The 26,053-nt window shown below is 40.0% G+C and overlaps 1 protein-coding gene across 5 annotated transcripts in view; it reads left to right on the forward strand.

Annotated features, from left to right (window-relative positions):
* The window catches only part of usp24 (ubiquitin specific peptidase 24), a 262,902-nt gene that overhangs the window by 26,698 nt on the left and 210,151 nt on the right, over positions 1-26,053 (forward strand). For all 5 annotated transcript variants that reach the window (XM_063064478.1, XM_063064479.1, XM_063064481.1 and 2 more), the window contains exons 2-3: positions 20,540-20,705; positions 25,796-25,863. In XM_063064478.1, the coding sequence (XP_062920548.1) occupies positions 20,540-20,705; positions 25,796-25,863 (234 nt within the window). The remainder of the gene's footprint in view (positions 1-20,539; positions 20,706-25,795; positions 25,864-26,053) is intronic.

Genomic DNA, 26,053 nt, shown 5'->3' on the forward strand with positions numbered 1-26,053 from the left:
TTAATCAAAGCATATCTATATCAGATAACTGAAACTCTGAAGTTGGTTCTTTCTTAAAGCCTTTGCGATTCTTTCTTAACACCACTCCCTCCCTGTTTGGACCATGTATGATCTGGTCTGTGTCCATGTGTTCCTTTTATCTTGTATCCTTACTTTGTCTCCTTGTCCTTTGGACAAACATCTCCTTAGATCAGTCAATTCACATTCCACTTCCATTTGTAATGAAATACGAATCTTCTTTTCTTCATCTAATTCATTCATTAACTGTGTAATCTCTTTTTTAATGCTGAGACTTCATCATTTCAATAATACTTCTCAATTCCTTCACTTGTGCTTTCACTTCTTCCTTATACTGTGCCCACTGTGAGCGTTCTTGCTCTAGGCGGTGATGAAACTGAATCTCGTATTCTCTGTGTCTCTTTCATTATCGCTTGCATTGAAGCAACCTCCTCCTGCCATTGCTTTTTCACATCATCAGTTGCTTCCTGTTTCGTCGTCTGAGGCACTGCAGCTACTGCTTTTATATTCTCCATGTCAGCATTTGCCTCCATGAGCTGGACCTGCAGTCGAGTTACATCACCTTCTGCAGACTGGAATGCAACATTCTGTCGCTTCAGCTCTGTGTCACTATCCAAGACAAAAATTCTTTTCACCAAATTAAGTCTTTCACAGTCAGATAAACCCAGAATTGACTGTACATTTTTTGGCACGACCACAAATGAAAGCGTATGCACAATATTTTTGTGTGATATCTTTGCCACGCATGTTCTTTTAACTGGAATATCTGCACCTGAATACTCTTTTTTTAATTTTATTTTTATTTGGATAAGGAATTCACAAATATCATGTACTTTTTTCACACATATAACCTTTTCCATTATTTTATATGTATAAAACTATAATTATTTATACATTCTTAAGTACACATTGAGATGATATAAAAGGAAATTAAACACTTAAATAGATAATTATGTACTGTGGTAATTCTAATCTATTAGGCTAAGTAATGGTATTAGTTGTTAAGAAAAATAGTAATAATAGTTTCCATATAACTCTTCTGGACCATTTCCACTGGTCCAAAATGTTGTATGTAAGGCTATGTAACAACCATTGTAGGTGTTTATAATCCTAATTTGTTCATGCTTGCTCCTGTCCGCAGACATAATTATCCAATCCCTATGTACTTATTTACTTAATTTTTCCATTTTTTTATCCCTTTCCCAAATCTTTCCCTTTACTTGTGTTAATTCTCTATTTTCCAAAAGAAAACAAAAAAAAAGACATTTAGACTAGGGGTGCTTACGTTAGCAATATTACTGTGTTGATGAGAAGAGCAGTATAAATCATTAGGAGAGTCATCTAAAGTCTGCTCGCATTGGGGTTATATATTCAATCCATTTATTCCAGATTTGATAAAATTTTTCTTTTTGAATTCTCAGGGAGTAAGTCAACTTTTCCATTTTAAATATTTCCAAGATAATTTCGTGCCAATCTTCTAATGTAGGTGGTATTGGATTTAGCCACCTTCTAGTGATTGATTTCTTACTTGCCGGTAAGAGGACCTGCAGAAACTTTATATCTTCCTTCTGTTCAAGAAACAATACATGCCCCAAATAGAGCGTCTCAAAGTTCAGAGGTATCTGGGACCTAAGTACCTTAACTAATGTTCTAATGTTCCTTCCCAATATAGACTTAATTTAGGGCAATCCAAGAAAATATGAAAATGATTTGCCTCCTTGGAGCCGCACCTTCTCCAACACGTCACGTTTGTATCTTTATATTTTTCCTGATATGGGGTCTTGAAGTATCTTATAATGTTTTTCCAACAATGTTCTCTCCAAGTCAAAGAATTAGTCGAGGACCATTGAAAGCTGCAGATTTTCCCCCAAGCCTCCTCTGAAAGTACCAACCCCGCTTCTTTCTCCCACTTCTCTTTAATATACAGTGTATTTACATTTTTAGCATGGGAGAGTGCATTATATAATCGAGAAACTGATTTACTAGGTATTGAACTGTAAGCCGAATTCAGAATCTTGAAAAATTCTAATTCTACTGTTGATAGGTCTGTATATCTGCAACTCTGGTTAACATAGTTTCGTACTTGAAGGTACCTAAAAAAGTCATTGTGTTCTAGGCCATGTTTGTCCTGCAGGATTTGGAAACTTTGTAATACTCTTTTATCTATAAATGAGAGGTAGGTAGTAAGACCTTTCTTTATCCATAGCTCAAATCTTTTATCTCCTCTGTTGGGAAGGAATTCGGTATCATATGCACACCATCTAAAGAGTTTTAACATGTTATTAATTCCACATGAATTAACCACCTTCTGCCATACTTTTAATGTAAGATTTATCCAACTGTTTTTAATTTTTTCCAACTGGGCCATCAATCCTTTGTCAGCTATTGAGGCCTGTAGAGGAAAACTGTCAACTAATCCAAATTCTATTTCCTTCCATCTAGCCTTATATTCCCTATTACACCAATATAACAGAGGGGTTATCTGTGAGGCATAAAAATAATTTCTCAGGCAAGGAAGAACCATACCTCCTCCTTCCTTCCCTAACTGTAAGGTGTTATATCGAATTCTAGGTTTCTTTCCTTGCCAAATGAAGCGAGAAATCCATTTGTCCCATTCCCTGAATTGATTATCATCCACCTCCACCGGTAAAGTACGGAAAAGATACAATAACCGAGGAAGAATATTCATTTTTATAGTATTTATCCTTGAATTTAAACTTAGAAAGGGGATAAGATTCCATCTATGCATATCTGCTTTTATCTCTGAGATTAATGGCCCATAATTTACCTGTGACAGTGTTGAAAGATCCTTCGGCAGGGTTATTCCTAAATATTTTAATGATTTAGCTTCCCACTTAAGATCGTATGTATCCTGCAATTTTTTGGATGGTGTATAATTTAGGGACATAACCTGCGTTTTCTTCACATTTATTTTATAACCTGATATTTTCCCAAAGTCATCAAACAGTGTAAACAATCCTATAAATGATTTTTCTGGTTCACTCAGATAGACCAAAACATCATCTGTGAATAACGTCACTTTCTGTTCAATCCCTGCCACCTTGATGCCTTTTACGATTTCGCTCTGTCTTATTAGTTGGGCAAGCGGTTCAATATATAACGCAAAAAGGAGAGGAGAAATTGGGCATCCCTGTCTAGTGCCTCTCTCTAAGATGAAGGAGTCAGAGAGGTCCCCATTTATCTTAATTCGGGCTGTAGGGCTGTCATATAGAGTCTGAATTACTTTAATAAACTTTTCTTGAAAGCCGAATCTTCCTAACACTCTGTATAGGAATGCCCAACTAACCGAATCAAAAGCTTTCTCAGTGTCCAATCCTACTACCATTGTCTCTGTCTCGTTCTTATTAACCTGTTCTAATATGTGCAGAGTTCTCCTTATGTTGTCCTGTGTTTGTCTTTGTTGAATAAATCCAATCTGGTCTAAATGGATTAGACCAGGTAAAGGCATTTCCAATCTGCGCGCTATTATAGATGTAAATAGTTTGTAATCTAAATTAAGAACACTAATTGGCTGATAATTGCCACATTCTAGTTTATCTTTACCCTCTTTAGGAATAACTGAAATAATCGCTTCTGTCCAGGAAGGTGGAGTTTCTCCTCTCTGCAAGATCCAATTAAAGATGTTAAGTAGTAATGGGGCTAACTCTGTCTTCAGGGACTTGTACCATTCTGAGGTAAACCCATCAGAACCCGGGGACTTTCCAGCCTTTAACCTAGAGATGGCCACGTTCAGTTCTTTGACAGTTACTGGTTCTAATAAACTTTCATTTTGTAAATCTGTAAGTTTAGGTAGATCTAAAAAATTCAATACACTGTCTATATAGGGCTCATTGGGGGCCCGGGGTTGGGAGTACAGCTCTCGATAATATGTTTCAAAACTCTCTTGAATTTTCCCTATTGTACTCTCCACAAGCTTTGTCTTTGGATTCTTTATTTTATGAATTGTATTGTCTGCTTGTTGTTTTCGTAATTTATATGCTAATAATCTAGCTGATTTACCTTCTACTTCATAATTCTTTTGTCTCAGGTAAAGAAAATTTCTTTGAGTTTCCAATGTATAAATATCGTCAATTTCACTTTGCAATTTCCTAATTTCCTGTTTTCGATTTGAATTACTTTTGTTGCTATCTACAACTTGAAGTTGTTTTAATTTTCCTTGAAGGTCTGCTAATTTTTGTGCATTGATTTTTTTCATGTGAGTGGTAATGGAAATAATTTTCCCTCTCAGTACAGCTTTCAATGTATCCCATAATATCACTGGTGATGTTTCTCCCGTGTCATTAAGGTCTAGATATTCTTTGATTTCTCCCCTTAATCTCTCCATTACTTTCGGGTTATTGAGTATATGTGAGTTTAGCCTCCATAGTGTTTTCCTCATTTTCCTTTCCAGGATTAGAGACATAGAGACTGGGCTATGATCCGACAGATCAATTGTTGCAATATTACAGTTTTTTATCCTGAGTCTATCTGTATTAAAGATAAAGAAATAGCCTATCCTTGAATAGGCTGAATGAGGGAAAGAGTAATGTGTATAATCTTTACTAGTAGGGTGTAATTCCCTCCAGACGTCTATAATTCCCAACTCCTCCATCAATGAGTTCATTTTCTGAGTCAGAGGTTTATTCTGAGTAACTATTCTTGAAGCATCTAATCAGGATTTAATCTAATATTAAAATCCCCTCCACAAATTACTACCCCTGGAGAACTGACCATTAGGTCAAAAATGTGTCTATAAAATGACCATTCACAACCTGGAGGAGCATAAACATTCAGCAATGTTATTTCTGTACCTTCTATTCTTCCTGTGATTTTTACAAACCGTCCTTCTTTGTCTTTAGTCTCTGAAATATGTTCATAATTAAGAGTACTTGATATTAAAGTAGCTACCCCTCTTCTGTGACTCAATTTATATGATGAATAAAATACATGCTTAAAGCCCATTCTTTTTAATTTTCCATGTTCAGATTGGCTCATATGTGTTTCCTGGAGGAAAGCTATTTGTACCCTCTCTTTTTTCAATTTAGACATAATCTTATTTCTTTTAATTGGATTCAAAACCCCATTAACATTATAGGAAATTATTTTTACCAATTCAGTTTGCATTTTTCATTAGTAGAAAAAAAACACTCTCTATTTCTAACCAAACAGTAAGCAATCCCTTCTCAACAGTAAACCAAGACATATAACCACACCCTAGACATTTTTGAACGTGTAACATTTGAAAATTTTTCCCGACTTCCCACAGTGAGGCCTGAGCACCGACCCGCCTCAGTTCAGAGGGATAACCTCTATCTTCACCCTGTGTTAGAGAGCCCTCAGCAGTTTGAATAATCATAGAGAATTTTCTCCTATTTATGTCTCGACCATATTGCTATCATTCAAGTTATTCCGCCTAGTTTATCTTCAGTTACCAGTTTTCATTTTACCTTTAAGTCCGATTTACTCTTTTCAGTCATTTCTCTTAATTAATCTGTATTCTCTGTATATTCGCCTCTGAATATTTGCAGCTTTTCCTTGTAGTTTGACACTCTGGTTGGAGTGGAGCGTCCTCGCCCCACTAACTGCCATGACTTCTGCCGAATCCTCTCCAGTAGCGACTCTGGTTGGGTGATAACTTTAATAGGTAGTCCCCGGTCCACCAGGTCCGACGTTGCCTCCTCCACCGTAACGTAAGTTTTTGTCCCTTCGTCGTAAAAGACTCTCAGCCGAGCTGGATACAGGATCTGGAATCTGATGTTGTTTTCCTTCAGGACTCTCCGTGTTTCCGTATATTCCTTCCGTCTGGCAAGAATCCCTGGTGCGTAGTCGTGATCTAAACTGATTTTACAGTTGCTCCACATGAAACCTTTCTTTTGCCATGCCCTTTTAAGCACCTCTTCCTTCGTTCTGTAACGGAGAAATCTGACCAGAATTGATCTGGGCTGGGCGCCTGCCAGGGGCTGTGGTGCAAACGCGCGGTGAGCCCTTTCTATCTGTAGGTCTTTTGCGGCCGGTGTATCAAGGTTCTCTCTAAGCAGCTTCTCTATGAAGGGAATCATCAATCCGGGTTTACCTTCGATTCCTTCGGGAACTCCGTAGATCCTCACATTTTCCCTTCTCGAGCGGCCTTCTTGATCTGTTAGTTTCCACTGGAGCCGGTCTTGCAGCTTCAGCATTTCTGCTATCACTTCCTCAACGTTTTGTAGCTTCTCTTCAATTCCAACAATCCTCGCTTCGGCTTCATCTATCCGCGAGTTAGTTTTTACTATTTCTCCTTTAATATCTTGCAGCTCTTTGCTGTTATCTTGTCAGAACTCGCGAATCTCTCCGAGAATCAAAGACAGAGTCACCGATTCCCCCTCATTATCTCCGTCCTGGCTTGCCATGGGGGAGCTAGGCCCGTCGCCTTGCTGCGTCTCTTTATGTTTATCAGCCTTCGGAGCGGACTTTTTAACCTTGTTCTTAGACATCATGCTTGCCCCTTTTATTAATATAGTTATGCAATATTAAGTATTTGTCTAAATTCGATTTTGGGGCAGTTTACCTTCTTTTTTGTCAAAGAGACCTTTTCCTTACGCCGCCATTCCCTTGATGACCCGGAAGTCCACACCTGAATACTCAGTCACTTTTATATTTCTCTGATGTAACTTCGGTCTTGGCTTTAAAGCATTAAGCTCAGATTCTGCAAGAACATTTACTTGCGCTCCAGTATCAAGTTTAAACAGAATATTGTTTTGATTCACTTGCAACGGGATAGTCCAATCATTCTTTCTTTGTTTATTTTCACAAGGCACATCTATATACAATTCCTCACATTCATCTTCAAACACAGCATTTACTTGTTTCAATTTATTTTCCTCCTTTCTACTTTTACAACGGTGTGAAAAATGATTAGTCTTACCGCAGCCATTGCAAATTTTGTCATATGCGGGACACTGATTTGGACGATGTTCCCGCGCACAGCGATCACATGACTTCTTTCTTTCCAGTGCTGTCTTGCTCTCTGTCGGTTTCATTGACGTGTTATTATATTTCTTGATATATTTGCGCTTTTTTACAGCGTTTACATTGCAGTTTTCGACAAAAAGCTCTTCAGCCTGCACCGTCACAGTCTCAGAAGCTTTGCAAAGAGCCAAAGCTTTTTCAAAATTTAAATCTTGCACTCTCAACAGTCTACTATGCTTTCTTAACTCAGTAACATACTGATCAATTGTTTCAGCAGCTCTGCGCACATGTGAAGAATTTTTATCCCTCATACGTTAAATTACGCATAGGTATACAAAATACTTCAAATCTGTCCATTATCAACTTTAAATTGAAATTATCTCCATCTTCAAAGACAAAATTATTAATATACCTCTACTGTATCATTCCCGATTACAAGGAGCAAAAGCGCAGCTTTGTTTTTTTCTAAATTTTCTTCATAATCGATCACTAATAAGTATAGTTCAAACTATTGCTTGAAGATCCTCTAATTCTCCGCTACATTGCCAGTCAGCTGAAGTTTTGGTGGGGGTTGTAAACCTTCCATTTTACCGTTTACTGTTCGAACTTTTTTCTTTTTTTGTTCGATCATCTTCAATTCTCGATTCTCCCGTCTTATTCTTCCAGAACCACTTCTGACACCATGTTATGTTACTTCTGTTTAAACATACCGTGGGTTAACAGTAAAGAATCATATTCTGGAAGAATTAGAGAACTTTTATTTACAGTAATAAACAAACACATCTTAACCCAGCCACACGCTGGAACACTAGCAATCCCGTGCATGCTCAGTGCTCTGTCCAATCATGTACTGGCACATCATTGCACGTGATATCACCACACAGTGATGAGTAACTGAATGTAAAAACAAGGCTTAATTTTCAAAAAAAGTCCAAAACTGCAAATGTTCACGAAGGACAAACAAAGCACAACTCCGTAGCGCAAGGGTCCCCAACCTTTTTTGCACCACGGATTGGTTTAATACTGACAATATTCTTGCCAACCGGCCGACCCGGGGGTGGGGGGGGGTTGTGGGGGTGTTCAAGTAGGGTTAAACTCACCTCAACATGTCTTTTACAGTTAGGGTTGCCCAACTTTCTCACTCCCAAATAAGGGACAAAAGTAGCAGTCAAATCCCAGGACACTTTACCCAAGAAGACTACCATGACCATGAAGTCTTGCGTGGGCACCTGTGTGCGTGTGCATATGTGCCGATTTTTTTTTTCCCACAAATCGGTTTTGCCTTCATCTTCCTGACAATACTGTACATACAGCCTATATAAAGTAGAAATAATGTATATTTATCATATCATTCCTGCTTTTACTATATGTTAGTGTTATTTATTTTCAGTTTTCTGTTTTATTTGGTATGATTTAGTAGGTTATTTTTTGGGTCTGGGAACGCTCAAAAATTTTTCCCATATGAATTAATGGTAGTTGCTTCTTCGCTTTACGCCATTTCGGCACGAAAGGTTTCATAGGAACGCTCTACCTTAGCGGGGGAAATACGGGACAAGGGTGGTCCCGTATGGGACAAACCAATTTAACCCAATATACGGGATGTCCTGGCAAATACGGGACAGTTGGCAACCCTATGTTGAAGTTCAACAGTGCGTGACAGGGAATGAGGAAAGGTGAAGCTGACTCATATCGTTTCCTTGCGGCCCGGTAGCACATGCTTTGCGGCCCGGTGGTTGGGGACCGCTGCCGTAGCGCATGAGTGTCAATTGTAAACTGACTAGCAAAAACCTGTGATGTACCGCTGGTGCAGACGCCTGGCACCTCAGGATCAAACAAGTATCAAACGGTTATGGAACGACTGCAGAACAAAAGTCCCTTCTTTCCTAGTTTGACTCAATGTTGAAAACAGATTAATGTGAAAGCAGATAACATTCACCAAAAGATGTGCATGAAATAATAAAATCGCTAAAAATAATTGCTAAGTTTTAGATTTATTCTCAGTAAAACCCATTTCGAGCTCTAAGCTACTTGAATTCCTGTTATAGATTTTTTTTTCTACAAATCAGTTTTTGGTTAATACTTTTTGCATGAGTAGGCTTACTTTTCCATTATTATCACTGGGGTGCAATGCACACTTTTGGTGCATGCGCCCTCCTTCCTGTCATACGTTGAACAGAACTGAATGCGTACTCCAAATGTAGAGCTTTATAATGCTGCAATATAACTTCCTGACTCTTGAAACCAGTTCCTTGATTTATAAGGTCAAACATGCCACATGCCTTCTTTACCACCCTGTCAGCCTGTGTAGCCACTGTCAAGGAACCAAGATCCCAAGGCGCATCAATAGTGTTAAGGGTCTTGCTATGAACTGTGTCTTTACAGTTATCTCCCAATATGCAACTCCTCACTTTTGGTTTAGTAAAACTCCTTCTACTATTTTTCTGCCTAAATCTGCAACTTCGAGCAGAAAATCCTCAAAAAGTAGTGGATTTGGCCCAGTACACCACAGGTAAAGCCCTCACAACCATTGAGCACATCTACATGAAACATTGCCATAGAAAAGCAGCATCCATCATCAAAGACCAGGTCATGCTCTTTTCTCGTTGCTGCCATCAGGCAGAGGGTACAAGAGCCTCAGGACTTGCACTACCTGGTTCGAGAACAGTTACTATCTCTCAAGCAGCAGGCTCTTGAACAAAAGGGAATAACTACACTCATTCTACTTCTGGTGTTCCCACAACCGATGTTCTCACTTTAAGGACTCTTTATTTTGTTATTTCATGCTCGTTATTTATTACTGTTTATTTATATTTGCATTTGCACACTTTGTTGTCTATTGATCCTGTTTACAGTTACTGTTCTATAGATTTGCTAAGTATGGCCACAGGGAAAAGAATCTCAGGGTTGTATGTGGTGACATGTTTGTACTCCGGTTTTAAAAATAAATACTTCGAACTTATCTTTGTCCCACAATGTCCTTTGCTAGTCATCTACACTGTCAACATCACTATCAATTTTTGCATCATCTGCAAATTTGCTAATCCACCTATCTACATTAACATTTTGCTCGTTCATATACTGCATATCACAAAAGCAAGAGGTCTGAGTACAGATCCCTGAAAAACACAATTGGTCACAGACCTCCAGTCAGAATTAAGGCCCATTGACAACTATCCTTTGTCTTCTATGGGCAAGCCAATTCAAGTCATGTCAAATTTATTGTAATTTAACTATATATGTATATGGCATATCATATAATGTATATACTGTAGAAATGAGATAATATTTCTCCGAACCAGGGTGTACACAGAAGACTCACTACACACAATAACTTATGAAAGTAAGGATAAAATCTACAGATGAATTGTGCATAAATAACAGACTAAAGTGCATTAATAATAAATATTGTAAGGTACGGAACAGATTAACCAATGACACTTCGAATATTTTGTGGCTGGGAGGTCAGAAGCCCAATTGCCTGGGGAAGAAACTGTTTCTCATTCTGACCATTCTTGTTTTTATACATCATAGTCTCCTGCCTGCTGGTACAAAGTCAAAGAGGATGCTGGATGGGTGGGTGAGATCCTTAATGGGCCCTGTATACGCAGTGCTCCTGATAAATGTTCCCAGTGGATGGTAGGGAGACCCCTATGATCCTCTCAGCTGTTCTCACAGTCATTTGTAGGGACTTCTGGTTCAATGCTCGACTGCTACCATACCAGATGGAGGTGCAACTTGTCAGGACACTCTCAATGGTGCTCCTGTAAAACACAGTTAAGATGGGGGGTGGGTGGTGGGAGCCTGACTTGCCTCAATCTTCTTAGGAAGTGGAGGTGTTGCTATGCCACCTTGTTCAGAGAGGTGATAGTAAGGGACCAGGTGAGGTCATCTGTGATGTGAACTCCCAGAAACTTGTAACACCTCTCTGTGAAGGAGCCATGTATTTGCAGAGGGGGATGGCTTGCCTGCACCTTTCTGAAGTCCACAATGATTTTCTTGTGTTCTCCACGTTCAGGATCGGGTGGTTGTTCTCTCAGCAATCCACCAGCCACTCCACTTCCTCTCTATACTCCATCTCGTCATCGTTCTTGATAAGACCAACCACTGTTGTGCAAACTTGATGACACAGTTTGAGATGGATCCTGTGTCAGCAGTATGAACAACAGAGGGCTGAGCACACAGCCTTTGGGAGCGCCAGTGCTCAGCATAATGGGAAGAGAGACATTGCTGCTCACACAGACTGACTGTGTCCTTATTGTTAAGTCTAATATCCAATTGCAGAGGGAGGTGTTGAGACCCAACAAAGACAGTTTCCCCACCAGTTTCTAGAGAGTGATGGTGTTGAGTGCTGAATTGAAGTCTATAAATAGCAGTATGGCATATGAGACCCCACTTTCCAGGTTGATCAGGACAGAGGACAGATGGCCAATTCACTATGGATAACATGCTTCTTAATCTACTGGATGAGTCTTGCATGACAGACCTTGTCAAATGCCATACCAAGATCCTTGTATACACAGTCCATTGCTCTACCCTCATCAATGATTTTTATCACCTCCTCAGAGTTCGGATAACTTGCTAACTTCCCTTAATTAGGTCATTAATTTTCCAAATGCTCATAAACCCTTTCCCCAAACCTACCACTTAACTTCCCTAGCACTGGGTTGAGACTCAAGGCTCTATATTTTCCAGGACTGTTCCCATTTCTCTTCTTAAATAATAGAGCAACATTAGTTACTCAGCAGTCCTTCAGCCAGAAACGACAAGAAAATATTGGTCAAGGCCCCAGCGATCTCATCTCTCAATAACCTAGGGTGTGTACCATCAGGCCCCAGGGACTGAACCACTTGAATGTTCTTTTAAGAGACCCAGCACTGCCTCATCTATCGCTAAATGCTCTAGCATATCAGCATGCTCCACACTGATCTCACTATTCTCTACGTCCTAAATACTGATTTAAAGTACTCATTTGGGATCTTGCCCACACCCTCTGCCTCTAAGGACGCATCCCTCCTAAGCTGTTGAGTTGTCATACCACTCACTATTTATCTTCTTGCTCCTGATGAATGTATCGAATATCTATCAATTCGCTTTAATGCTATTTGCCAAGGACTTTTCATGGCCTCTCCTGGCTTTCATAATTTCCTTGAGGTATTTTCTGGCATTTTTTTAAATCCACAGTAGCTCTGTCCGATTTAATACTCTTCCACCAGGTATATATTTACTCTTACCTATGGCTATCTTAAAACTTAAAGGAGATTTTTAAAAAAGCGATATAGCATGGTAATAAGCCCCACAGGCTCAGTGTGTCCATGCCTCCCAGTTACACCTATGTAACCAACTGACCTACTAAACCATTTGTGTTTGAAATGCAAGAGGCACCCAGGGGAAACCCATGTGGTCATGGGGAGAACGTACAAACTCTTTACAGACGGTGTTGGGAAATGAACCCAGGTCATTGGTGCTATAAGGTGTTGCGCCAACAGCTATGCTACCGTGCCGTCCAAGTTCTCCTGCTGAAAAGTCAGTCAACTGGCCAGGGTCGTCACCCAACACTGGTCCATTACTGCCCTTCTTGTAGAGCTAATTTAAGAAACCCTCCTGGATATACTTAACATTCTTGCACTATGTAGTCCCTTGCACTATATAGAGTCACAGTCTATATATTAAGGAAGTTGAAATTACCCACTGCTCCAACCCTACTGTTTTTACACCATTCCCCCACCTGCATCTATATCTGTTCCTCAATGTCCTGGTGACTGTAGTGGGATGAGGGTGGGGTGGGGCAGAAGGTGGCAGCAGGGCCCAGGCCTGAGAGCAGGGAATATGCCAATGTTTGGCTGCTGAAGCAGACTTGGAGATGACATGAAGTGGCAGAGCCAAGGCGAGGCAGAGTTGAGGTCATAGGGCCCAGGCCCAAGAGCAAAAAACAAGCAGAGGTTTGACTGATTTTAAGCTCCATTCCAAACTGGAAAGGTCAGACATGGGCTGAATTGAGATGCGTCTGGGTCCAAGAGCAAAGAGTGACCGCTGTATGGCTGATAAAGGCGCCAGGTTGCTGGGGCTGGAGGTGAGGGCCAGTGTTCAGATCTCTGCTCTGTGAGGTTTACTCTGTCTCTGCGTTGAACTGAGGCTGTGGCCTGAAACTAAGAGGCTCCTGGATTGGCTGCAGTGATGACCGACTTTGTGGCCATGGACCCACGTTTGTGAATTTCAGCTTTGATTGTTATTTGCTTACTTTTATTGATTGCACAGTTTGTTTTTTTTCCCCCCATTCATTGGGTGTTTGACTGTTTTTAATGGTTTGGGCTGCTTGGTTTTATCACTGCCTGTAAGGAGACGAATCTCAAAGTTCTGTATGGTATACCTACTTTGATAATAAATGTACTTTGTTGCTCTATATTTCCCTCAATTGCAAACATGGGCTGCTTGTTTGTTTTTGGAAAATATACTTAGAAGATATTAAAGTTAAATTCGTAATAACACAGGATGAATTACAGTGAAGAAGGGTATCCCAGATTACAGTGTGATCCTGATCAACTGCATCTTTGGGCTAAGGAATGACAAATGAGTTTAATTCAGATGAATGCTACGTGTTGTGCTTTGCTAAGGTTAAACAGGACAGGACTTGGACAATAAATGGTACATAGTTCCTTGAAAGTGGTGTCACAGATAGACAGGGTGGTGAGGAAGGTATTTGACACATCGGCCTTCATCAGTCCTGATACTGAATACAGGATTTAATGTTATGTTTACACAAGACACTGCGAAGGCCATATTTGGAGTACAATCATTAAGAGTATAGATATGATAATAGCCACAGTATCTTCCATAGAAGATGGAAGTGCAAAATCAGAAGGCATGGGTTTATACTGAGAGTGGAAAAATTTGAAGGACTTGAGGGGCAACTTTTTCACAAAGAGGCTGATGAGTGTATATGGAATGAGCTGCCAGAGGGAGTGATTGAGGTGGGTGTGGAGATAACATATAGAGCACATATTGACACTTGTATCAATTGAGGGATATTTCTCAAACGCTGATAAAGGGACTGGTTAGGTTGGTTAACTTGGTCGGCATGGATTAGTCGGCTTGAAGAGCCCCTTTTCTGTGCTTTATAGCTCAATGGCTCTGCAGATGATGGTGTTGTTAAGTGGTATCACAACTCTGAGGGCTAAGAGGGAAATGAGTTAAACTAACACCTGTTGCCATTCCATTAGGGAAGGGTTAATTGGACTCTTAGAAAATTGTAATGTGATTTGGCAAAGTGAACATGTTTTATGAAAGGAAAGGCTGTTTGTAAAATTTATTGGAGTTAAGAATGTAGCTATCTGGATGAATCTACAAAAGGCATTTGATTAGATACCACATAAAAGGTTACTGCACAAAATAAAGGTCTGTTTTATTCATTTTTATTTTTTTCAGCTTGGACTATTTTTTTGAGATTTTTAAAAACATAATTTCAGTATTGAAAATTTTTAGTCATTAAAATGCATCATCCTTAAGTCCTTAAATGAATCTAAACCAAAATTATAGTCATGGCTTGATATAAAATGTCTGCACTGATCCTCCAAGCTGTGTAGCTTGTTTACTCTGATTTTAGATGAATGCCAATGAGGAACCCTTGCACCTGTTGGATATGGTGAAAGAGCTGCCCTTGTACTGAAGAGTAAAGTCAATTTTGTCATTTTTGCTGATATTTTCTTCAAAGAAGCATGTTGACTTTGCAGTCTGCAAGGAAATGAATTCGTACGAATGTGATTCCATTAGTCAGTTCTTATTGGCTCTTGTTCTGTGGAGGCTTTGCTGATTGGTTGAAAGCTAGAAACAGGTTACTAAATTTCAGCTTTCAACAAAGCCCCAGAACAAAATCCATCAGAATGAACAGTTTCTTTTACATTATTGTTGAGATGCGCCTTATGAATTTTCTTCCATATGTTTTGACATATTCAGTTACTTTCACCAACTTTATGCTACTGATCTGTATATACCTCGTCTTTTGGCATCAGCTAATAGCTGGTATTTGTGTTTTGAAGTCTAATGCAACAATATTGATTTTTATAAAAATGGTTACCACTTGTGCCATAAAAATTTTATCTGTAAATAGTAACCTGTTCTCCAAGTCCATCTTCGGTGGTTTTCTTTTTTTACTTGGTGTGATTTTTTTAAAAATCCCATACCAAATGTGGAATATTTAGCATGGGTAAAATTCTGATTCGCAAACTGTACTTAGTGGAGTTTCACAGGGAACCAGTGCTAAAAGTTCTGCTATTTTTATACGCTGGGTAGGGCAATTCAACCCCAGGTACCCAGTGTACACCAGCAGTCTATCAGATAGTGATGAATCAAGAATCAATCCTCAGTAGAAGTTGATCAGTCATTAAAAATGATAAAACAGCTCAGAATATCCAAAGTAAACTGAATAGAATATTTAACCATGGCTAAAAATAGGAATGCAAATTGGATATTGCTCTCCCAATTTTGGTTTCTGTGGGATGGGCCAGCAAGTACAAATTGTATATAACCTGCAGGGCATTGGCATGGCTACATTTGGAGTCTTGTGCAGATTTTCTTCTCTAGATTACTTGGCTGGAATTAGGAATATTTTGGAGATATCTCACTAATGGAAATGTGGTTGAAATTTTAAACTATTAAAAGGGATTGCACCGGTAGACTTTTCCTCATTCATAGTTATACATTTAACAAAGTATAGTTTTGGCTAGTTCCTCAATCAGGTTTATTATGACAAAATTTATTGCTTTGCAGCAGCAGTATGATGCAAAGACACACAAAATTACTATAAATTACAAAATAAACAGTGCAAAAAAGGAATAATGAGGAATAATAATAATATACTGTTCAGAAATCCGATGATGATGGGAAAGAAGCTGTTTCTGAATCATTGAGTGTGGGTCTTCAGGATCCTGTGTCACCTCCTTGATGCTAGGAATGAGAAGAAGGCATGTCCCAGATGGTGAGGGTACTTAATGATAGGTGACACTTTCTTGAGGCACTGCCTCTGGAAGATGTCCTCAATGGTAGAAAGGTTTTGCCCATGACAGAGCTGGCTGAATTCATGACGTTCTGTAGCCTCTTGCAATCCTGTAGTTTGGAGGCTCTATTTTAGGCAGCCAGTCACAATCCTCTCCACTGTACATCCTTAGAAATTTGCAAGAGCCTTTGGTGACAAACTAAATCACTTCAAATTCCTAATGAAGTAGAACTGCTGGTGTGCCTTCTTTATGATTGCAGATTCATTTATCTACTTATCACATGTACATCGAAACAGACAGTGAAATGCATTAACAACTGGCACAGCCTAAGGATGTGCTAGGGGCATCCTGCAAGTGTCGCCACACATTCTGATGCAACATAGCGCACTCATAATGTTCAGCAGAATACCTCAAGTAACAACAACAGAACAGCAGCAACAAAGCAATGACAGCAAAACAAGCCCCTTTCCTCACTCCCTCTCCACCTACCCACCCACTCCATTCACAAATACAGACAGTCCTCCAAACCCAGGAAAAGCTGCCTGCAGACCTCCAGTCTCCAGTGGACTTTCAGACTCTCAGACCCTTGGGCTTCAGCTATTGGTCTTCAAGTTTCAACCTTCCATTTTGAACCCAAAACACACGGATGATGAGACCTTGAACTCCAGGCTTGTTGACCTAGCAAGTTACTAGCCCTTGTGTTTCTAGCCCGCACAGATATTAGATCCCTCAGCTCTTGCCATCCCGAGGCACTGTCAGCTCTCGTTCTCACAGGTCTTCATCCGTAGTGCTTACCGGCCTGACATCCATCTACGGATGTTTTTGGTTGAATATCCACGTCGGTACCCTTCAGATGTGGAGTGTGGAGCGGAGCACTAGACTCAGGCTTGAACTAATCTTCCCACATCTTTGTTCCTAAACATTAACCTGACCCCTAACTCCCCACTCTGTCCCCAGCCAGTAATGTTAGCCCCAGATTAGATCCTTTGAGATGTTGACACTCAGGAATTTAAAGCTGCTCACCATTTCCACCGCAGCTCCTGTAATAATGACTGGGGTATATTCGCCTGGCTTCCTCTTCCTGAAGTTCATGTACAGTTACTTAGTCCTGCTGATGTTTAGTGCGAGGTTGTTGTCGCAAAAGCATTCAACCAGCTGATCTATTTCACTCCTGTACACATTTTTATGTGGTCAGTTATGACACTTATGATTATGAAGAATTGGCAGAACCAAATTAGAATGTGTGCTCGCAAGTGTTTGTTCTCACGTTGCTTTAATACCCTGTAGGTCTAAGTGTCCAAGATGGAGGCCCTTGAAAATAATTGTTTATAGCAGAATAACTTGGAATTAAACAAGTTTACTTGCTGGTTGGTGTAATTTGTCAGTCATTTCCCATAATTTTTTCTAGACTGTCATACCTACCCCTCCCCACCCTGGTGAGAAAGTGAGTTAGGGTGTATGGGATTGCACAATGTAATAGGTTTAATAATTGATATGGAGTGAATGGACAAAAGGAGCACATTGTTGGGAAATGTGAGATTATACATTTTGAAAGCAGAAAACATTGTTTATATTGTATGATAACAAATATTTGAAGAGATTGGCCATTGAAGCACAAGAGAGTCAAAGTGAGCTTGCAGGTGCTGCAAATAATTTGGAAAACAATGGGAATTTGGCCGACTTCATTACAACAATGAGAATGAAAGCAAAAGTATTGCTGCAAATGTACGGATTTTGGTGAGATTAGGCTTGCACTGCATATAATTTGTATTTCCTTATGATATACTTTGAAGTATTCACTTCTCCAATAAAAGGGTTGTCTTTTGAGTAAGGTCCTAGCCATGATACAGGAATAAAGTAAGACATTTTTGTTGAGTTATGGGCAAAACAAACAGAATTGTGGAAGAGTAATGTTTATATTTATTGATCGAGATAAGGAGAGATCAATGACCTAGGTGTAGCTGAGTTGAAAGCTAGAGATCCCAGAGCAACTTGACAATCTCAAATGTGATGTGAAAGACCTGATTTGGCAGAATCATCTATTTCTACAGTATCAAATTTAGTGCAGCATTATGGACAGAATTTGAGTAAATGGGCCTGTTATCTCTAGAGTTTCGAAGCATGAGAGGTGATCTTATTTAATGTCTAAGTTTCTGAGTTTGGTAGAGTAGATAGAAATCTTGTTTTGATGGCATAATTTCATGAGCCATTTAAAATTAGCACGAGAAAGTTTCTTCCAAGGTTTCTGTACTTTTGAAATTTTCTAACTTGAGCTGCAAATGCAGAGTTAAATTATTCAAACTGGCTTAAAATTTTGAACGCAAACAGGAGGAAATCTGCAGATGCTGGAATTTCAAGCAACACACAACCATTATTTATATATTTATATACACACATTCTTTTTCTCTCTCTCCTTTTTCTCCCTCTGTCCCTCTCACTATACCCCTTGCCCATCCTCTGGGCTTACCCCCTCCCCCTTTCTTTTTCCCTAGGCCTCCTGTCCCATGATCCTCTCATATCCCTTTTGTTAATCAACTGTCCAGCTCTTGGCTCCATCCCTCCCCCTCCTGTCTTCTCATATCATTTTGGATCTCCCCCTCCCCCTTCCACTTTCAAATCTCTTACTAACTCTTCCTTCAGTTAGTCCTGACGAAGGGTCTCGGCCTGAAACGTCAACTGTACCTCTTCCTAGAGATGCTGCCTGGCCTGCTGCGTTCAACAGCAACGTTTGTGTGTGTTGCTTAAAATCTTGCACAAATGCTTCAAGGACTGAGGGTTTCAGCAAAGCAGGTAACATCTGCAGAGGGGAATAAACAGTTGAAGTTTCAGACTGTGACCCTTCATTAGGTGTCCTGATGAAGAGTCTCTGCCCAAAACATTGACTGTGTATTCCCCTGATATGGTGCCTGATTTGACAGGTTCCTCCAGCATTTTGCATATGTTGCTCAAGATTTCCAGCATCTGCAGAATCTCTTGTGTTAAAGGATTGAGAGTTCTATAGAAAAGGATTTGAGACCAACGGTGAGGTAAATGCTGTTTTTATTAGATACCAGAGCACGATTGAGTGGCTGCATGGGCCACTGCAGTTTTTTATGTGGATGGAAGTCCTTATAGGGATTTGCATGCCACTTTCGTAACACTACCATAAATTTATAAGTTTATATATATGCTTGATATATAAACTTATGTTCCAGTTCTGTAACTTCGAAAATATTTTGGCCAATGCAAGTGATGGAGCATTCTTATCTTAGAATCTCCACAGAGAAGATTGGTAATGACTTGGATATACTATATTGAGGTGACACTATGTAATACCTTTTTGAAAATTGTAAGTGCAGCAGTCTTCTGGAGCATACCAAATATGTGCTTCTATTGAATCTGTAGCAAGGGCGCAAGGTTTTAGCAGGAGGTGCTGTGATTGGAGCCGATCAAATAGCCCTAAAATGTGATGTATACATGAGCAATTCATGATGTATTCAAACTTGATTCCAAAGTAATGGAGCTTTATTGTTGGCATTTTTGGGTCACGCTCTTCATACTGACAAAATTGTGCATCTTATGCATTAAAAATAAAACTTCCTATAAATTCTTGGAATAATTCATTTTAAATATTTAAAATGGCAGACTCATTAATACAGGATTTTGATTTCCTTGCAGTTCACTTTTACACTGTTTACCTCTGTCAGTTTGCATGAGATGTCAACAGAATTATAGGAAAGATGTCAACAAAATTGGGAGAGTACAGAGAATATTTACTAGAATGTTACCTGGGTTTCATCTTCTAAGTTACAGAGAAAGGTTGAACAAGTTGGGTCTTTATTCTTTGGAGCGTAGAAGGTTGAGGGGGGACTTGATAGAGGTATTTAAAATTATGAGGGAGATAGATAGAGGTGACGTGGATAGGCTTTTTCCATTGAGAGTGGGGGAGATTCAAACAAAAGGACATGAGAGTTAAAGGAAAAAAGTTTAGGGGTAACATGAGGGGGAACTTCTTCACAGAGAGTGGTAGCTGTGTGGAACGAGCTTCCAGCAGAATTGGTTAAGGCGGGTTTGACGTTGTCATTTACAGTTAAATTGGATAGCTATATGGAAAGGAATGGAGGGTTATGGGCTGAGTGCAGGTTGGTTGGACTAGGTGAGAGTAAGAGTTCAGCACAGACTAGAAGGGCCAAGATGGCCTGTTTCCGTGTTGTAATTGTTATATGGTTATATGGAGTGTAACTATTCTACTCATTGTATTTGATGTGGCTGCATGACTCATTATGTTCCTTGTAAGTGGAGCTGCTATGTACCTAAGTAACTATTGAATGTTGTTTCAACTGATTCCTAGCAAATGGAGGTTAAGTGCTAATATTCAAAAGCTAACAACTGTCCTACAAATGTCTATCTATTCAAATTACAAAAATACTTAGTATAACAGTTGTTCAGATTGAAGTTAATAACTGATTTGTTTAAAAATAATTGTGCAATATACTTGGTACCTGAGGAGACTTACTATCATCTAACTTTCCTAGGGGAAAACAGATAACATGAGAAGGAATGTTCAAATATAATAGATAGTTAATATGAATTGTCTCTTGTTGCAGAGGAGCAGTGATGAGAATGGAAACTGTCCCGGAACCATTGAATTTCCAACCACAAATTTGTATGAATTGGAAAGTCGTGTGTTCACTGATCACTGGTCTATCCCTTACAAACGTGAAGAATCACTGGGCAAGTGCCTGATAGCATCCACGTGCCTTGCACGGCTTGGTAAGTTCCACATAACGTTTGAGTAGGCAAGTCACATCAGCAGTTTTTCCCCTGTTCAGTATCTGGACCAGAAATAACATGCTTTAGTTTCTAGCACTGAACTAGTACAATGGAAAATGAGACAAAGGAAGAAATGGGTGAAAAGCATTCCCCCCCCCCCATAGCATTAGGGTGAGAATATGGAATTCATTATCATGTGGAATGGTTGATGCAAATAATGGAAAAAAGAGACTCCTAAACATTTTAGACTGTTATGCTGATTGACACAAGCACTGACAGGAGGAGGCTAGAGTGGAGCATTAACAATGGCACATGTATAGGTGATTATATAAAATTATGAGCAAGCAAAGGAAAGCTAAACTACAAGAAAAATAACAATTTTGCACCCTAATCCAACACTTCAGTTAACTTGCCTACCACAGAGGTTAGGCTTACTGGTCTATAATTACCAAGTTTTTCTTTATAGTCCATCTTAAATGAAGCTACTCTTCAGTCTCTGGCTCTGCATATCGCTAATGATATGTATATTTTAACCAAGGCTTCTACAATTTCTTCTGTAGTTTCCCTACAATATTCTGAGCAGGCCCTAGACATTTATCTATCTTCATACATTTTAAGATGTTCAATAACACCTCTAGTATAAAACAGAATATCCTAATAGCATTTACACGCCTAGCAGACGACCCCCCCATTAACTATCTCAAAGTCTTCTTGTTTTTCTCAGTGGGAAAGCAAGGAAATATTCACTGAAGACCTCGTACACCACCTGTCACTCCACAAAAAGATGTCCACTTTGGTTTTTGAAGGGCCCTATTCTCTCAGTACAATTTTCCCTTAATGTACTTAAAATATCTTTGCATTCGCCTTCATTTTCTCTGCCAAAGCTATCTGATGCCCCACTTTTGCATTCTGATTTCCTTCTTGAGCATACTCCTATAATCCTTCTGGTGTTTACTTTCTCCCAGCTGTCTGTACCTGACCCATAACTCCTTGTTTCTTGACCACAGGCTTAATGTGGGCAGCACAGTAGCGCAGTGGTTAACACAACCTTTTACAGTATAGGCAACCTAGGTTCAAATCCCACCACTGCCTATAAAGAGTCTGTATGTTCTCCCTGTGACCACGTGGGTTTCCTAAGAGTGCTCCCGTTTCCTTCCCTAGTCCAAAGACCTACCACACTGCATCTCAATAAATAGCTAATGTCCTTTGTCATCCAGCGTTCCCTCTACCATCAAAATTAATGACATTAAGAACTTGAACCCATAGATCAGTTCTGTCCTTTTCCATAACTATTTTAAATCTAGTAGTCTGGTCCAAAAGCGCTCACCCACTGACACCTCAATTGCTTGTCGTACCCCATTTCTCAAGAGTAGACAAGCTATGCCCTCTCCTCTCGTAGGTTACCAATATATTACATGATGAAGCTTTCCTGAATATAATTAACAAATCCTTGGCACTATGACAGTTATAATCTTCAACTGTGACAACCTAATTATCCTTTAACTTTCTGTAATCACACTGCCTATTTATTCTTCTAATTGTCATTTACTATTAGGAATCTATAGCACAATTGTAACAAGCTGACCATCCTCTTAATATTCACCTCCACCCATAAGGTCTTATCAAACAATCCTCAGTAATTTAATCTCTGATTAAGGCGATGATGATCTTGTTGATCAGAAATTCAATTCCCCCTTTCCTCCATCTCTGTCCCGCTTGTAGTACCAGTATCCTGGAACTTTTAGCTGCCAGTCTGGACCTCCCTTAGCCATATTTCTGAAATGCCTATAGTATCCCAGTATAATGTATGCCCCTGAGTTGATCTTCCTTGCCTGTCAGGCCAAAAGACATTGGAGCAGAAGTAGGCCATTCAGCCCCTCGAGTCTGCTTCACTATTTCATCATGGGTGATCCCAGATCCCACTCAACCCCATTCACATGCCTTCTTGCCATATCCTTTGATGCCCTGACTGATCAGGAAATGATCAACCTCTGCCTTAGATCTACTCACGGACTTGGCCTCCACGGCTGTCTGGCACAGCATTCCACAGATTCACTACTCTCTGGCTTAAAGGAAATCCTCTTTACCTCTGTTCTAAAAGGTTACCCCTCAGTTTTAAGGCTGTACCCTCCAGTTCAGGATACCCCCACCATAGGGAGCATCTTCTCCACATTCCATCCTATCCAGTCCTTTCAACATTTGGTCAGTTTCAATGGGATCCTTCCGCATTCTTCTAAATTCCAGTGAGTACAGGCCCAAAGCTGCCAAATGCTCCTCATATGTTAACCCCTTTATTCCCAGAATCATCCTCGTGAATCTCCTGTGATGTCTCTCCAATGACAACACATCCTTTGAGATATGGGGCCCAAAATCTGTCAAGTGCGGCCTGACTAGTGTCTTATAAGGGCTCAGCATTATCTCCTTCCTTTTATATTCAGTTCCCCTTGAAATAAATGGAAACATTGCACTTGCCCTCTTTTACCATAGACTCAGCCTGTAAATTAACCTTCTGGGAGTCTAAGTCCCTCTGCACCTCTGATGTTTGAACCTTCTCCCCATTTAGATAATAGTCCGCACTATTGTTCCTTTTTAGCAAAATGCATTATCATAAATTTCCCAACATTGTCTTCCATCTGCCACTTCTTTTACCCATTTCCAATTTGTCAAAGTCCTGCTACAATTGCAGTGCTTCCTCAGCACTACCTGCCCCTCCACCTATCTTCTGATCATCTGCAAACTTTGCCACAAAGCCATCAATTCTATTATCTAAATTATTGACAAACAATGTGAAAAGTAGTGGTCCCAAAACTGATCCCTGAGGAACACCATGAGTCACTGGCAACCAAACAGCCCCCGTCAGTATCTTTCCTATAATGCCTCTTGCATTAAAATAAATGTAACTTAATCCAAGTCTTTCTTCATTTCTTGCTGTACTGCTGTCTGTCATGTCTATTGACCTTATTGGTTTTGAATTAGACCATAAGACATAGGAGCAGAATTAGGCCATCTGGCCCATCGAGTCTGCTCTGCCATTCATCCATGGCTGATCCTTTTTTTCCTGTCTCCTCCTCAACCCCAGTTCCCGGCCTGCTCCCTGTAACCTTTGATGCCATGTCCAATTAAGAACTTTAAATACACCCAATGACTTGTCCTCCACAGCTGCATGTGGCAACAAATTCACCACCCTTTGGCTAAAGAAATTTCTCTGCATCTCTGTTTTGAAAGGGCGCCCCTCTATGCTGAGGCTGTGCCCTCTTGTCCTAGACTCTCCCACCATGGGAAACATCCTTTCCACATCTACTCTGTCTAGGCCTTTCAACATTCAAAAGGTTTCAATGAGATCTCCCCTCATCCTTCTGAATTCTAGTGAGTATAAATCCAGCGCCATCAAAATTTTCCTCGTATGATAACCCTGGAATCATCCTTGTGAACCTCCTCTGGACCCTCTCCAATGCCAGCACATCTTTTCTAAGATGAGGAGCCCAAAACTGTTCCCAATACTTAAAGTGAGGCCTCACCAGTGCCTTATAAAGCCTCAGCATCACATCCTTGCTTTTGTATTCTAGATGTCTTGAAGTAAGTGCTAACCTGGCAACATTCTATCTCAGCATCGTGCCTCTCGTTTTCCTCACTTATGCTTTGGATCCCACCCCTGCCAATCTAGTTTAAACTCTGCCTTGTAGCATTATTAAGTCTGTGCAGTAGGATACAGGTCCTCTCCATTTTAGGTACAACCTGTCCTCTGTGCCTGAAGAGATCCCTATAGCCTGTAAATTCTAATTCCTGCCCCTTGCATCAACTCTTCGCCACATATTCATCTGTGATATCTTCCTATTCTTACCCTCATTTACTCCTGCCAGAGATTACTCCCCTGGAGGTCTTGCTTTTTAACCTTTTTCCTGTCTTCCTTTGTCCACTCAGCAGGACTTTAAACCTTTTGCTACCTATGTCATTTGTGCCAACGTGCACAGCGACTTTAGTCTGCTCGCACTGCAACTGCCCCCCCCCCCACCCCCGAGAGTATTCTGCAGTGCTTGGAGAGATGCTCAACCCTGGCACAAGGGAGGCAGCGCACCATTCTAGAGCCTGTTTTGCAGCCACAGAATATCTTAACTGCGCACCCCACCCCAACTATTGAATCTCCTATAACTTATTTTCCTGCCTCATCCTTCTGTTGTGGGCCTCCGAGTCAGTATTGGTGTCACAAATATGGCGTCTGCTGCTGTCTTCCGATCAGTCACTCCCACAACCTCCCCCCAGGCAGTATCCAAAATGGTATACTTAAAGCGGCACAAGGGAATCGGGTACTCCAGAAGTGACCACTGCACTAAAACTCTTCTCTATGATGTTTTCAGCAATCTGAATGATCTTAAGTGCATCTAGCTCCAGCTGTTTAACATGTTCAGCTAGGAGCTGCATCTGGACAAACTTGCCACAGGCATCATCCTCAGGGACACATGAACAAGTTTTAAACTCTGCAGAGCTCCTCCCTTCTACTGCAAAGGCTGCTGGGCCTTGAAAACAAATGTTATACTTCTGTATAGCGTAAGCTTCTCAGCTAGAGTATTGTGAAGAGGAAACAGCCCACAGAGGGAGCAATATAAGTGAATGGGCAAGAAGTTGATGGATGGAATATAATGTGGGAATTTGTGTTGGTTATCTACTTTGTAGGGGAGAATAAAAAGAAAAGTAAATTATTTTTCCATGTGAGGCAAAACAGTGTTGCAGTACGAAGGAATTTGGTTTCTCAGTAGATGAGTGATCAGGATAATGTGACATTTTTATATATGGGCAGAAAAATACACTTCTCACAGAGGGGAGAAAAGAAATTAGAGCTGTATTTGTTCCAGAGTTAGTTTTGAAACAACCCAAAATATGGCAAGAATAGGATTTGCTGAAACTAAGCCCAGAATTCGTGTATAGCCATGACCATCATTGGCTCTCTCGTGAACTCTTTATATTAAAAAAAATAAGTTTAAAAAATCTATTCTTCTGTATAATTCTCCAGAATTTTTATTGTGCCAATTATGTGCCCACCAGGGATCTTTTGTTCTCTCTGATTCTATAATTTATATATGCGATTGTTGCAGGTCTTGCCGATGCTGATGAAAATTGTAAACGATTTATAGACCGATGTATGCCAGAAGCTTTTAAAAAGGTAAAATAAACAGTTTAGGAATTTACAAATTACTAGCATAAAATAAAATCCTACCAGCATTCTAACTTGTAGGATTGAACAATTTTTCATGTTAGTTTTTTTTAAACAAATACTTGCATTTTCAAGGTAAGGGACAAAACAGATCTTTAATAAACTTGGTAATCAATTTACTTTGAACATTTGAGATCTG

Source organism: Mobula hypostoma, chromosome 12 (assembly GCF_963921235.1).
Source record: "Mobula hypostoma chromosome 12, sMobHyp1.1, whole genome shotgun sequence".
NCBI classification, from domain to species: domain Eukaryota; kingdom Metazoa; phylum Chordata; class Chondrichthyes; order Myliobatiformes; family Myliobatidae; genus Mobula; species Mobula hypostoma.